This window comes from Pundamilia nyererei, unplaced genomic scaffold (assembly GCF_000239375.1).
Source record: "Pundamilia nyererei isolate P.nyererei 1_Seehausen unplaced genomic scaffold, PunNye1.0 scaffold00107, whole genome shotgun sequence".
NCBI lineage: Eukaryota > Metazoa > Chordata > Actinopteri > Cichliformes > Cichlidae > Pundamilia > Pundamilia nyererei.
The window spans coordinates 1,327,405-1,341,653 of record NW_005187508.1 but is presented as its reverse complement, the minus strand read 5'-3'; the positions used below and the strand labels follow the sequence as shown (position 1 = coordinate 1,341,653).

At 43.1% G+C, this 14,249-nt stretch overlaps 3 protein-coding genes across 4 annotated transcripts in view; 1 reads left to right on the top strand and 2 right to left on the bottom strand.

Moving 5' to 3' along the window:
* The window catches only part of wdr19 (WD repeat domain 19), a 14,311-nt gene extending 14,268 nt beyond the window's left edge, over window positions 1–43 (top strand). Inside the window, exon 37 of one of the 2 annotated variants that reach the window (XM_013912906.1) lies at window positions 2–43. The gene's annotated coding sequence lies outside the window, so the exon portion shown is untranslated. The other variant, XM_013912905.1, reaches the window with a different exon arrangement.
* Window positions 44–809: 766 nt separating this feature from the next.
* rfc1 (replication factor C (activator 1) 1) lies at window positions 810–10,192 on the bottom strand. The gene is made up of 23 exons (XM_005741148.1): window positions 10,080–10,192; window positions 8,676–8,822; window positions 8,513–8,588; window positions 7,911–8,006; window positions 7,530–7,816; window positions 7,363–7,434; window positions 7,154–7,231; window positions 6,723–7,064; window positions 6,499–6,612; window positions 6,227–6,406; window positions 5,789–5,893; window positions 5,163–5,583; window positions 4,948–5,060; window positions 4,725–4,839; window positions 4,335–4,423; window positions 3,949–4,086; window positions 3,161–3,256; window positions 2,816–3,069; window positions 2,603–2,720; window positions 2,208–2,353; window positions 1,892–2,105; window positions 1,432–1,614; window positions 810–1,341 (listed from the first exon to the last, which is right to left on the bottom strand). The coding sequence occupies exons 1-23, from the start codon at window positions 10,080–10,082 to the stop codon at window positions 1,240–1,242; spliced, it is 3,489 nt and encodes a 1,162-aa protein (XP_005741205.1). The 5' UTR covers window positions 10,083–10,192; the 3' UTR covers window positions 810–1,239.
* Window positions 10,193–11,896: 1,704 nt separating this feature from the next.
* rpl9 (ribosomal protein L9) overlaps window positions 11,897–14,249 on the bottom strand; it is a 16,789-nt gene continuing 14,436 nt past the window's right edge. The window contains exons 4-6 of the mRNA XM_013912920.1: window positions 13,765–13,845; window positions 12,477–12,606; window positions 11,897–12,009 (exon numbers count right to left, since the gene is read on the bottom strand). Coding sequence (XP_013768374.1) covers window positions 12,500–12,606; window positions 13,765–13,845 — 188 coding nt within the window. The 3' untranslated portion in view covers window positions 11,897–12,009; window positions 12,477–12,499. The remainder of the gene's footprint in view (window positions 12,010–12,476; window positions 12,607–13,764; window positions 13,846–14,249) is intronic.

Sequence of the window (14,249 nt, the reverse complement as noted above, 5' to 3'; positions counted from 1 at the left end):
TGTGTGTGTGTGTGTGTGTGTGTGTGTGTGTGTGTGTGTGTGTGTGTGTGTGTGTGTGTGTGTGTGTGTGTGTGTGTGTGTGTATATAAATGTATAAAGATGTCCAAATTTCCCATTTTTAATATGGTAGTCCAGTGTGTTTGGGGGGAGGGGGGTCAGTAAATGTTCTGTATTCATGTTTCTAACAAAATGTGTATTTTCAATAAAAATGTCGTTTTTTTTATTATTAAGAAATTCTATTTTATCATCATTGGTATCAAAATTGTGCAACAAGCTCATTTCCAGAGCTCAAGCTGAAACACTTGAGATCTCTTTGTGTCTCTTTCAAATTATAATCAGCCACTGCAGTACGACGATACACCGAGGAGAGTGGAAGAATTTCACCTCTCCTCTGGGTTACTGTCTGAGCTTACTTCAGATTTTCTTTCAATTATCATCCATGTAATTCTTGTTCAGGGCTCTGAGGCAGCTGTTGTACAGAACCTGGGCCACAGTCCAAAGACATGCAGTTAGTGGGGTAAGGTTAACTGATGATTCCCCCTGCAACAGACTGGTGAGCAGTCCAGGGTGTATCCTACCTCTCACCCTGCGGCAGATCCGATCAAAAGGGCAACCATTTAGTCACCACAATCTGCAGTTGCTCACAGCTGAGTCTGTCCACAGTTGGATGCTTTTTCTGTTGAGTCGATTTAATGCAAGTTTGCTCGGCTATCGTCAGGATGGTGGTGCATGAGATAAGCCCTCTTGTTGGATCCTCAGAATATTTAACATTTTTCAACTATATACAAATATAGACAGATTGTTCAAATAAGTCACTAGGCAACACATTTCTCTATTAATACTCGTGTATTTTTGTTTGGATTTTTTTTTTTTTTACAAAATTGCAATTTACAGGAAAAAGAAGCTGTGCTGACTGCAGAGCAAAAGCATTTCTGTACTGTAGTTGTAGAAAAAGAAACAGTCCTCCAGCCAAAGTCGCATTATCAGAAAGAGTGAACGACACTCCTGATGAGACACGTTCCTACAGAGATGTACAGACATGATGGTGGTGGAGCAAGAAGACTACGCACATCATTTGTTCAGTATGGCGAGATTTGGAGTTAAAAAAAAAAAACCCAGGTGCGACGCTCCTCAGTCTGTATTCAAGTGTTTAAAGGGACCAGTTTTACTACTTTGGATAGATACAAGTTCAGAGAACATCATCAGTCCAGTCCAGGGCGGCTAGTTTTCTTCCTCGGGTCATTTCTTAGCCTTGCCTTTGCCCTTGCCTTTGCCTTTGCCCTTTCCAGAATCCTCCTTCTTCTCCTTGTTTGACTCCTTGGTGGGTTTGGCCTTCTTGTGCTGCAGGGAAGAACAGGAATGCATGTGTGAGAAATATACAGAAAGGTGAACTTAACACTTATAATGATCCCAGAGCTTGAATGCACTCACCTTAATCATAGCGTCTGCTTTGAGCCCCTCTCCTTCGTCTTCAGACTCCGGATCTTCCTGGCTTATTTCCTCCCCTCCCTCAAAGTCTCCTCCCCCACCACGGCGGCCTTTCTTCACCACTTGCAGGGAGTATGGTGTTAGGTGGACCTCTTTATTGTATGTCCGTGTAAAGGCGGCCTTTACCTGGAAGGTGACAACGACAGGTGTCAAAACTCGCTGGTTGTTGGGACGTAAAGACGTCCAGTTCTGTTCTCATGAGTCGCAGAGATTGACGAAGCAATTTGAGATCATTCACGTCATAACTTTGGTTTTAAAGGTACTTTTTGTTATTCCCTTCTGTAGATTTTTAACATTTTCACCACCACCAGGGGGCCTCAGTAGTAGCGGTCATTATCAGTAGGAAAACTTGTAAAACTTAAAATACAAAAACCAAAACAGTTAAATGTTGCCGCCTCCTCACCTTGGAGTCCAGTTTGGAGTAGGGGTCGGGCTGTCCTCCCCAGACGCTGATCTCCATGATGCTGTCCACGTCCTCCTTGATGAGCTGATAGTCGTCCAGCAGCTGCACGGCTTCGGCAGCGCCCTCTGCTCCGTGCTTCTGGAGTGGATTTAGAATCGCCTGTCGCAGGTAGTGCAGGTAATCCAGGTTGACCGCCTGTTTGCTGCTCAGTGTCCTGAAAAGAGCCAAGCAGATAAAATAATTCAGTGTTGCAGCAGCAGTTTGAGCTCAGCGATGTGTTAAAAGCATCATTTTAAGACGATAAAGAAACACTGACTTTAAACCCATGTGCGAGGACAGCTCCTGCACGATGCGTGAGTGTTTATTGGTCGAGGAGTTCTTGCCGAGCCAGCTGGGGAAGATCGGGAATTGATTCATGTAGCCTCTCATGAGCTCGCCTGGTAACACACTGGCATAAATGGCCTGCAAATATGCACACAGAGACACACAAACACAAGAAGAAGTATGATCAGGGGCTTTCATCAGAGAAGCACCTGTGTATGCATCCCACAGGGAGCCTTTCATCAACGTTCAAGGCTCGCTGAGTGGCTTTCTGTCCTGTTTTTCACGCTCTCATGATAAGCTAGCTGCTGCTTTCACTATGATTAAAAGAAAATCTAGCAATGCTTTTGTGTGTGTGTGTGTGTGTGTGTGTGTGTGTGTGTGTGTTACCTGGGTGGGTAGCAGTGACCAGTTTTGTCCTGAGCGGATCCGTCTATCCACCAGATCGCCATCACAGATGGAGTCAGCCGTCTTACTGAGCAACACCAGGTGGGACTTCAGGTTGCCACTGCCAAAAAAACAAAGGAAACGAGCAAATTTAAAATAAAAGTTTGACATCTTGGTCAATTTTACGCATGGGATGAAGCAGGTGGCCTCTCTCACCCTGCAGCAGCTGGGCGCACGTGCAGGTAGTTCTCCTGGACGAACAGCGGCGCCAGCGAGTAGTCGTGGAAAAAGAGGTCCGACTTGTCGATGAGGCTCATGCGGGCCGTCTCCTCCCCCGAGGCAAACACCTTCCTGCAGACGTCAAACGGCCCGAGCTTCATGTCCTTGCGTGCGCTGGCTGCGTCGGACTTGCACTGGTCGTACGTCATCACCTTGTCCTTGGCTGACCACATGCTGAGATTGTGGATCACCTGGAGAGGAAAACAGCCACAGTGGTAAGGAGGTAACCACAGGACACAACCATCTCGGGCTCGTTATGAGTTGACGCTTTGATTTCTTTACCTGTCGGACATCCTGATTGGAGGCTAAAATGATTTCGTTAAGAGCTGGGGGCGGGATCCTGATTCCCTCCTTGAAAGCAATGGACATCATGGCTCCCTGAGAAATGAAGAAGTAAGCGCGACTGTCATAGATGCTGTTTGCTGTGGTTTCTCTGGGTTACTGAAACTCTAGTGTTCATTACTCTGTCACTTAGCACAAACCCAACTCCAAAAGCAGCTGGGACACTGGATTACATATAGATAAGAGGAGGAAACGATTTTAAAACCTCACTAATAAAATCCACAATAAAAGAAAACAATTAAACACAGAAAACATCTCAAATGTTCAAACTAAGCTTATTTTGAATTTGATGGCAGTAACAGAAGGCTCAAAAGTAAGTGGTACTAAAAAGAAACATCTGGAGGAACATTTAGCAACTAATTGGATTAACAGGCAAAAGGACAGTGACATGACAGAGTATTAAAAATAAATCTTACAGAGAAAAAGGTTCTCAGAAGTAAAGACAGGCAGAGGCTCACCAATCTGCAGAAAACTGCAGAACAATTTCAGAATAATGTTCCTCGTGCAAAATTGTAAAGAGTTTGCGAATATTATCATCTACAGTTAATCTCCTCAAAAGATTCTGACAATCTGGAGAAACCTCTGTGCACGAGGACAATGCCGAAAATCTTCAGGCCCTCGCATTAAAAAACACACAAGTTCGTCATGCAAAGCTCCGATTAGTGTTTGCACATCTGGAAAGGCACCATCTATACTGAAAGCCATATACAGGACAGATGTGTGAGTACCTTGATTTGTTCCACTCGAGGTCTCTGGAAGCGGAGATCGAAGCAGTAGTTGGCCAAAGATCTAATCTTCTGGTGGTTCCGATCGTTGCACATGCAGATGATGGGGATCTTTGAATTTTTAATAAGGCCGATCATTTCCTACAGGAGCAGAAACACATCAATATCGAAGAAACAACAGAAATAAACCAATAAGCATGTGATCTAAAGGTCAGCTGGAGAGGTCTGAGGATCAGACTGAACTTCTATTTTCTGTTGCAGTTGCTCAGTCGACCATCAACCAGCGCTGAAACCTGTGAGTGCTTATTTTCCACATTTCCCTAATCTAAAACTTTTAACTTATAAAGGTTAAGATCTCTACAGTCTGTAAAAAAAATGCCGTCATTTACCTGAATTCCTCCGCGGTCCTCGTTACCAGCCATGCCGTCGACCTCGTCCATGATCAGCACGTGTTTACTGCTCACTGTCTGTGACGTGCCTGCAAAACGCCAAGAAACAAGAAGAAGAAGGTTTAAGTGTCACTGATTAATCGTTTGTATGTTATGTTAATTTATTAAAAAGTTTGTCCAGCATGCACTTCATAAATATTGTAAAAGCACAGCCAGAGTTGCTGTTTAAGAAAAAGTGGAATAAATGAGCTCTTATCTACTTTAATGGAGAAGTCACTGCTGTACGAGAACAACAACCACATCTGTTTACTGTTTTAATAACAGCCTGTGCACAGACTGCGTGTCATTTTTAATCACTTGTATAAAAAGGCAGCTGAAAGCTGGAGTGACCTTTGTAGAAGTTCTCTATGCTGGTGTTGTTCAGCGACTCGGCGACGACCTCCTTCAGGCTGTTTTTGCTGCGAGTGCAGCTGGCGTTCATCTCCACATAACTGAAGCCCAGCTCCTGCAGGACGACACACAGACGCAGTGAACGCGAGGCTGAGATTAGAGCGGCGTGCTCAATACGCACACAGGCTGCTCACAATAAATCTGTGTGTGTTTTCACGCTGACCTCGCAGACCAGGGCAGCCGTGGTGGTCTTTCCCACCCCTGGCGGGCCGGAGAGCAGAGCGGCTTTGAATCCTGAGCCATCGTCTTTCCCTCCAAACTTACCAAACCGAGCCGCTGCATAGAAGAAAGCAGAAAAGAACACACGCAGACTTCAGCACAGACGGGTTTAAAAAGCTGAAATCGACCAAAAACAAATCACGTTCAGTCTTCTGCTACCTGCTGGTTTGCCGCTGCCGTGGTTTTTGTACCAGTTCTGCAGCCAGCGCAGCAGCTTGTTTGCACAGCTCTGGTCCCCCTGCTGGCCAATCACAGCCTTCAGAGAGCGTGGACGGTACTTGTCCACCCACAGCAGGCTGCCACCCTCTTCTGTGGGTGATGGAGATGATTGTTCTGGGACAGAAGAAGAAGAGGTAGCAGAGGAAAGGCCCAGCTCCCTTCGCGCAGTTTGACCCGAGCCTCTCCCGGGTGGAGTCCCACCGTCTCTGGTCTTGGTACCGCGGCCTTGTGCCTGTCCCGTCTTTGAAGGGCTCGGGGTGTGAGGTGATCTGGAATTACCCTTAGAGGGAGAGATCTTCTGGGCCTTCGGGGTGCTCTTTGAAGCCTGGCTTGGAGGCGTCTTGGTCTTTGTGGTTTTGCTCTATGTGACAAAAGCAGAGGGTATAGAAACCCAGCGGAAATGGGTAAAATTCATCTTTTAATGTAAAGCGTTTATTCCGGGAGCAGAAATGAGCAGCTGTGACACAAGATAAGTTATATATATATATATATATATATATACTTTTTTAGTTTAACTGATGTACAGAAGATTAAATCATACATTACAGGATAATTTCAATACTGACCTCAGCTTCCGCAGCGATCTCATACTTGGACTTCTTTCCTGGTTTGGTTCCGATCAGCTCCAACAGACCGTCTTCGTCGAGGATCTGGGTGCCGAAGCTCTCCGCCTGAGAAACGCAAGAAACAAAACTATGGAGCAAAATGTTTCACGTGTGTGTGGGAAAAATAGAGGATAATAAAGAAAAAAGGAGCAATTTTTATTATCATTTTCTGCCATTTTTTCGTATCTGGAGCTCAAACTGTTTATCCTTAAAGTCTATCTTAATTTATTGAATTTCCTTATTTTCTATCATGTGTATTGATAAAGTACTCATAACACACATGATCGGTGCTGGAACAGCTAATCCCTGTGAGATAAAAGCTCGGGCTTCAGACAGTTTTTTCTATTGATGTCAAATCCTTTAATATGGTGATGCATTCATGTCCAAAGAGATAATCACCTTCTCCAGCTTCGATGCACCGCTGTCTCGGCCCTGAATCAGGTAGGTGGTCTTCTTGCTGACGTTGCCCGTCACCTTGCCTCCGTAGCGCTCGATGAGAGATTTGGCGTCTTCTCTCTCCATGGACTCGAGGACGCCGGTCAGGACAAACACGCAGCCCTCCAAACAGTTTTCTGCTCCCTGGAAAACACAAACCACGCAGGCAGTAAAGCAAAGGCAGCGCAAGCTTGCTGGCCAGCTGAACGATGGCGTCTACAGCGAGCACAGGTTACCTTCGGGATTTCCTTTGAGCCCAGAGCTCGTGGTCCATCTCTGTTCAGGAAGTTCCTGTAAGCTGAAGAGTTGGCCTTCTTCTTCTCTTGGTCGTCAGGGCTTGTGCTCGTGCTCTGAGACAGAGGCAAATAATCTGGGTTTTAAATTGTTTGAAGTGGATATTTTTATCTATATGCTCAGGTTTTTTCTTCCTCTGATCTGATAGGTCGTCTGTGTGGCTCACCTCCGGTTTCTTGGGAGAAGTCTTAAGTGCGGTGGGCGTGGTTCCAGTTTTGGGGGTGAACGTCTTCTCTGAGATAGATGAAGCGTGGGGCTCCTTTTTGGGAGAAATTTTCATCTTAGTAGGGGTTTTGCTCTTTACCCCTTCCTTCTTGTCATCATCCTTTTTCTTCATCATGGCCAGTTTGGAGCTGGCTTTTACAGGAGCTGTGGTCTTTTTGGGAGACGGACTAACCACATCTTCAGACACGCTGGTCTTCGAGCTGCTCCCAGGGGCGGCAGCGTCTGTGGCTTTCTTTTTGGGGCTCGTGGTCAAGACTTGTTTTTCATCAGAGCCTTTGCGAGCCTGGATGGTTGGGAAGACAAAAGAAACAAGACTTGAAATAAACTTGAGAATTTAATTGCACAAACCTTTTTAATGCTCGCAGCCTTTACCTTCTTCGCTTTTGGCTCTTCATCCAGCATGGCCAGCGTTCTGGCAAACTCCTCATCCTCGTGGACCTGTTTCTCCAGCTGAGAGTGAAGCAGCAAAAACATGAGAACAGCAGAAGAGCTGTAATGAACTACGGGTCAAAGCCATCTGTCAATTTACTGAGCAGCTCTAATTCAAAGTCAAATAAACCAGCAGCGGCTGATCAGCCTACCTCCATGTCCTCTTCCATCTGCAGCTGCCTGGCGATTTCCTCATCGCTTATCAGGTCGTCTGTGAGAGTCGGCTGAGGAGTTTTTACAAAGGATCGTTACTGAGTCATGAGAGGATGAGTAAAAAAAAACAAGGAAACACACACAGAAGTAATGCCTCAGTACTCACAGCCTTTCGTTTGGTGCTGGCTACCAGCTTCTTGTCCGAGCGCTGAACACTCGCGCTGCCAAAGTAATCGAGTACTGATGTGGGGGTTTGTTTGGACTGAGGGGGCGGAGCTGACTTTGGGGTGGAAGGCACAGGAGGAGATTTTGGTGTGGTTTTTCCCTGGGTGGAGGATGGCTTGACGGGAGACTTCGCCGACTGTTTGGCGTCCGCTTTTGTCGTTTTTGCGGCGCCGTTCTGTTTGGATTTGGAAGTTTTCTTCAAGGACTGGAAGTTGTCGCTGTCTGAGTCTACAAGCAGAAAAGAGAGGCCTCCTATCACGCGTTTATAAAAAAAGGACATTTTCCCTTTAACGCTGGGGTAAGAGCACATCTGAAGCATCACCTGTTTCAGAGACGTACTGCACGGGATCTTTTTTGTTCGTCTTCGCTTTCTCTTTGGGGGATTTTGACTTCCTCACTGGCTCCTCCTCATCTGAGTCTGAGCACAAACACAACGCATCACTAGAACCCTGCACAGAAACGGGCTGCAAGGCTCCAAGAAACTCAAAGTGGAAGGGATCATGAAGAAGATTAGGTGAGGAAGAATGAGCTGTGATTGGTCAGGAGCACATGTGAGACTGTTGAAAACTACAACATTTTGACCCTGCTAGTTCTTCTGCGTCTGAGGGGGTAAAAATTCAACTTTCATAGGGGGCTAATAATTCTGTCCTCATCTAAATCTACAAACTATTTCCATTCATCTTTGGATGAAAACATGAGGCTAAATCTTTTGTAAACTTTTGAAAATGTGTGTTATCTTTTTTTTTTAAATCCAGATGCACAGAAGAGCCTGAGGATGCTGCAGGTCGCTGAGTCCCCGCATACATCTCATCAAACAGCAATAAACTACATTTTAAAGGAATGTATTTTAACAAATCCTTTAAGAACCTTCAGAAAAATAACAATGCTGTGACACCGAGACATCACTGTGGAGGAAATGCCTACCCGAGGCTATGACTGCGTGCTTCTTTCGTTTTTTCTCCCCATCCTTGCGTTGCTCCTCAGTTTTTTTGCTTTTGACCTACAGAACACGAAACCACAATAAAGCTGGATAAACAGGATGAAGAGGAACAGAGAAAGGAGACAAGGAGAGGGGGCAGCTCCTCACCTTGTTGGCCTCTTTCTTCTTCTTTTTCACCTCCTCGTCCGTTGACGAGGAATTCTTCTTCTTCTTCTCCTGTTTGTCATTTCCGTTCGGGGCAGGTTTCTGCACCGCAGGCTTAGCCGACGTCGGTGCAAAGAACCGCCTGATGTCCTGCACACACAGAAGAGTACAAACTGTAAGAATTACAGAATTACGTAAAAGGAAAAAACAGGGGAAAAAATCACTTTTATCAAAACTATACATCCTGACTCATAAAGTGCCTGGGAGTAGGAGCTACGAATGCAAAACTATTTCATTCTTTGACATCTCAGTGAGACTTTGTATCCTTCCATCCTACCCCATCCACATCTTTGCAGCTCAAGCACATGATCTCATTTTGCAAATTAGAAAAGATGAATTTCACAGTCAAAGGCAGCTATATTCATTTTTCCCCAAAAAGTGGAAATCTTTTATTATTTTAATTATTTACCAATCTTGTCTGTAGACTAGCTCACTTATTTTATACCTATTTGTAGTTATTTTGGTTCCCCAATAACTTATTTTACTTAAATCCATTTTATTATGCTTACTCAGATACATAAATTAATACCGACTGGCCCTCCTTGATAATATATTCATACCCACTAGTTCCTCCCTATATTTTCCCTAATTGAATGAAGCCATCCTCTTCACTCTGCTGCTCCCATTAGTGGACATAACCACCATCTGTCACACCAACCCTCTGCATGTCCTCACTACATCTATGAATGTTCCCTCATCCTGTCACTCCCAGTGAAAATCTTAGCATAAGGACATTTCCTTATGCTAGGTTTTATGAGTTTACACCACGAGTCAACTTTTGATTTTACATCAGTTAATTTTGCTTTTTTTTAAAAAAACAAACAAACAAAACGATTTTATCTTTAGTTTTATTTAAGTGAATTAAAATCACCTTATTGGCACCCAAACAAAAACAAACGTATTCAAAGTCAGCTCAGTCTTTTCACTCATGCCACAGATGTTGCTGCTTCACTGTAGCCTGCAGTGCAGCTGTGAGGAAGCATCTGCACCTGTGTGTGTCCTTCTACACCCACTGCTTTATGGTTTTCCTTTAAACTGTCACCCCTCTGCATGTTAGTCAGTGTGCTTCCACAGCAGACCGCACAGCTACACAAACTACAAACTGAACGCTCTTACACTTCACAGATTTCACCTTCTTCACCTGCTGCTCAAAGCTCCACCTGAACCAAAGGACTGAAGTTTATCCTCTTTAGCAGGAGCTAACTGCGCACTGCGCTTCATCATCATCATCAGTAGCAGCAGCAAGGTTTAACCACACAACAGCATCATTTCCTCCATATTTACCCGCTGTGTTTATGCACACAGGCTCCAGTTTGAGTGAAAAAGCAGCTGAAATATGTCACGTACCATTATGAACGCGCTTTCTCGCTGTGTTGGTCTGTTATCAAAAAAAAAGTAAGAAAAAGCTTCAACTGCTTGGCGCGAAGCAAGAGTCCGCGGTCGCCTGGAAATGACGCTCCGGCAGCTGGTTGGCGTGCGTCACCGCGTCACCACGAGTACGTTTTTTTATTCGACTAAAGAAAACCTAAATGTTTACAGATATGTCAAGCTAACTAAATAAAAAAAAGTTTAAAACAATAAATAACAAAAAATTATTTTTTTTTTTTGTTTTAATTTGGCGGTTTTTTTTTTTTTGCATTCATTTCTTATTGTGAAGAATTTCCGGTAAAATCTGCGCGCTTTTACCACTGAAAGCAATGAGCTGTATCACTGATTTGATAATGCTCAACTTTCATATCCATAATTGTAGAATTGAAAGTAAAATAAATAAATGTATGAACTAAAATTAAACTCCAAAAATGACCACAATACATATGGTTTGAGCAATCAATACAAAATAAAAATAAACTGTAGTGTCTGCACTGTTTGAATATTGTTTAAAACTTGAATAACCTACAGATTCTAACTAAAAATGCAAATACAAATAAAAAAAACAAAACTACTCTCCCGGAGGAAAACACCACTCAAACTACTTCCCTTCATTTCCCCCCAGCAAATCCACTTTCTTGCTTCCGCGTTATTGTTTGTTCTTTAAAAAATAATAGTATGAAGAAGAGAAGCGACCTGGATGTATTTAATCCGAGTTGTACAGCCCAAATAATTTATAGATACTGTGAGGAATGAAGGTTTAATCTTTTTTTCTGCTCCTCTTGCATTTAAACGTGAGACTTTCACACAAACCAAACACGATGAGTTTATGAAAAACTTCAGGTTAGGTTGCATTTGAGTTCCTCTGGTTTTAGAACAGGTTGTCTGTTTGACTCCTGGTCCTCCTGAAGATGTTCCTGAGGTCAGACAAACGCCTCACACATCAAACCACCTCAGTCTGTGTGAGACTGAAGTATCAGCGCTGTGAGGAGTCTGAAATGCTGTGCTAAGAACAAAAAGTAAAAATCTAGGTAACAAATGTGACATTTGTTTTAGGCAAGTCTTACGGTGTGTTCACACCGTTAGGGTTAAATCTTTTGCTTTTAGTAGTCTGTGTTCGATTACATGTTCAAAATTAAAACTTGCCATTCTGGCAACAAACCAGTGGATGTGCTGGAAACTGTCTGTGAATCACTTTGGTCCTCAAGAAATCTCAGTATTTTCACAAGCTCAGTGAATCTGATCCATCAGTTTTATTGTTATTATAATGAACTACAAGGAAAAACTGACCATGAGCTTAGCAGAAATTTAACAAAAACAGTATACTTGTATAAGTAAAAGAAAATCAGTTTTGGGGGCACAGTGTTGTAGTGTTTAACACCGTCGCTGAGCATGATCCCAGCATTCTGTCCACGATGTACTTTGCATCTCATCCTGTGACAGCAGGGATCCAGCCCATTCACAGCCCTTAAGTTCATCGGTGATTACAATGTCTTTAGTTTTAGTATTCAAAACCTGGCCAGTGAAACAGCTTCTAACAAGCACTGTTTGATTATTAATATTCATCCTGAATTTCTTAAATCTTTCCTCTGAAACAGAACAACTCAAACTAACAGTGAAGCTAAACTAAAACAAGGAAATCCACTGAACAAAGTGAAAATAAAAATCTTCAAATCTTAAACTTCTGATGATGGGTAGAACTACCCCAGTGACTCTTTCGTGTGCAATTTATAACAATATCAAGATTTTGCTGAACTATTCTCAAAAACCAATAAGAAAGGGAGGCAGAGACTGGATTAACTGGAAAACACATTAGTTTATTGGTCTTATTAGCTTGTCATTAGCACTGTGCTGCGCAGGAACTTCCTGATGTCCTTCTTTCCGACTGTGGTGGTCTGCTGGATCAGGGCTGCTGGAAACAAACAGAGGAGCCGAGTGTGAGGACAGAGATCAACTTAGTGGGAGGATTAATGAAGAGTTTACTTCAAAAATAATGGGCAGCTTTAGGAGCACAGATGCACGCTGTGGTGCACATTCATGCAGACAGTGACGCCAAAAGCATCCACACAAACACCACATGGGGCTGGAAAACAGTTCGTATCAGTTACAGCTTTTATGAAACTGGTAATGATCTGAAACTGCCGATAAAATGTTAAAAGCCCAGTCAGATTTTTGGAGATTGATTCACACAAGGCGACTTCATGTAAGGAGTATTTATTAATGGAAAATAATTTAACTACATCCATGAGCCCCAACAAATAAGTTTAAATAAAGTGGAGCAGCAGCGCATTGTGTAAAAAGATCTGAAAGAATGAAACCATTAAAAGGAAGAAAAACCAGCAGAGCATGCAGGCCAGGAGGATGGTGATGTCTAACCTCCGAGAGTGTAGGTGTAACTTTTACTGTTCCGGTTCCAAGACTGTTCCCTTCTCAGACACGTAAATGCCGTCCAAGAACTTCCTGATATCCTTATTTTTGACAGTTGTGGCCTGCTGGATCAGAGCAGCTGCAACAGAGAAGTTGGGGTGATAAGTAGCACATCACAACTGGATTACACAAGATTCAGGAAGGACTGTGTGACACACTGTTTGCTGTCTTTTTGGCTCCAAGTTCAAATTTCATCTCCAACGTTTTTACTAAGAATCTGGATACAAGTCCAGAAAAACCTGATATGTCCCTGAGGCAGCGGTCTCATACCGACCCTCCTTTTTATACATGCAGGTCGAGCTGTTTGGAGTGTAGCATGTGAATCAAAAGGTAGTTAAAAAGGTCTAAAAGCATCTCACACTTCCATCAGGGATTTACAGGAAAATCCACCTGCAGGAGCATTTTGACTTTAAACTCATTTTCAGAAATTATATACAGTCTTGAGTGGATTATGGTCAGGTGACAGTTTTTGGCCTTTGTTTGACATCAATATGATATTTATACTCACTGCTGTATAACAAAGCTTTGCCTTCAAAAGCTGAGCCAAAAAAACCGACTAATATGGACAAAAACTAAAAATACAGATTCTGGAGAACAACTATAGACTAGCAAAAAAAACCAAAAAAAAATCCTCAACTGAGGTGGAGCAATGGGGTTTTTGTTCATCAAAGTAGACGTGCAAACACAAGACCGTGCTCAGTCCTTAATGTAGAAGAGTGAAGGCGAAAAATCAATTCAAGGAGAAACTCAAACTTACAATAGTCTAAAAACACTGGTGAGATCAGACGCTGTTCTTCTCTGATTTGAGTTTATCCTCTTTCCATAATTTCATTTGAGAACCTGAACTTAATGTCTGTCAGATAATCGATAAAACCCTCACTGCACCCCAGTAAGGAGAACAGTAGGACTTTAGGTGGAGGGAAACTTGATCAGAAGTCAAGTGTGATAAACTGGATTATCAGCTGCACTGATGTCCAACTGCATGTAGTGTGTACAGATGATGTGCAACAACTGTCCACAGAGTCCAGTTTTCCAACCATAAGGTCGGTGACAAACATCCTCTGATGTTTTATTCACTCTTATCTACACCGAGCATCAAGGTGACACTGAATCAGTTTCAGGACGGCTGCGACTGAAATAATGAAAAACTCCTCATCTGCTGGTGGAGCTTGACATAATCATATCATTTCATCCTATGGTGTAGAAAACCTAAAGAGGAAACAGCAGGCAGACGTACCAGAGTTGGACACCAGCTCAATGTCGTTACCCTCCAGGACCAGCTCGTCCTTCTGTGCGGCTGAGACTGAACACAGCACACCTGAAAGAGAACAAGGACAAAAGTTTAGTCTTATTATACAAAATTAGAAATGTTTAAAAAAAAGAAAAAGAAAAAACCTCCACTACATTTTCAGAAATATTTGTCGGTTTTGTTTTTTCTGTACTACTTGAACACTAAAGTGGCCCTCCAATGAGATGACAGTTCCACCAAATAATAAATATCCAGCTTCAGTCATTACATCACCAAAATGAGGCGAGCTCAGGATCTTTAGATCTGCTGAGAGAAAAGTCGATATGCTTAACTGACCGTGTTTGAACTCTGAGTGCAACTCCAGACTTCATCACAAATTAAAGAATCTGCTTCAATGACTCCACAAAGTCTGCACGTGCCTCACTCTCTGCCAATTCTAAATCCCTCCTCAGAGACTCACTACACCAATTAAT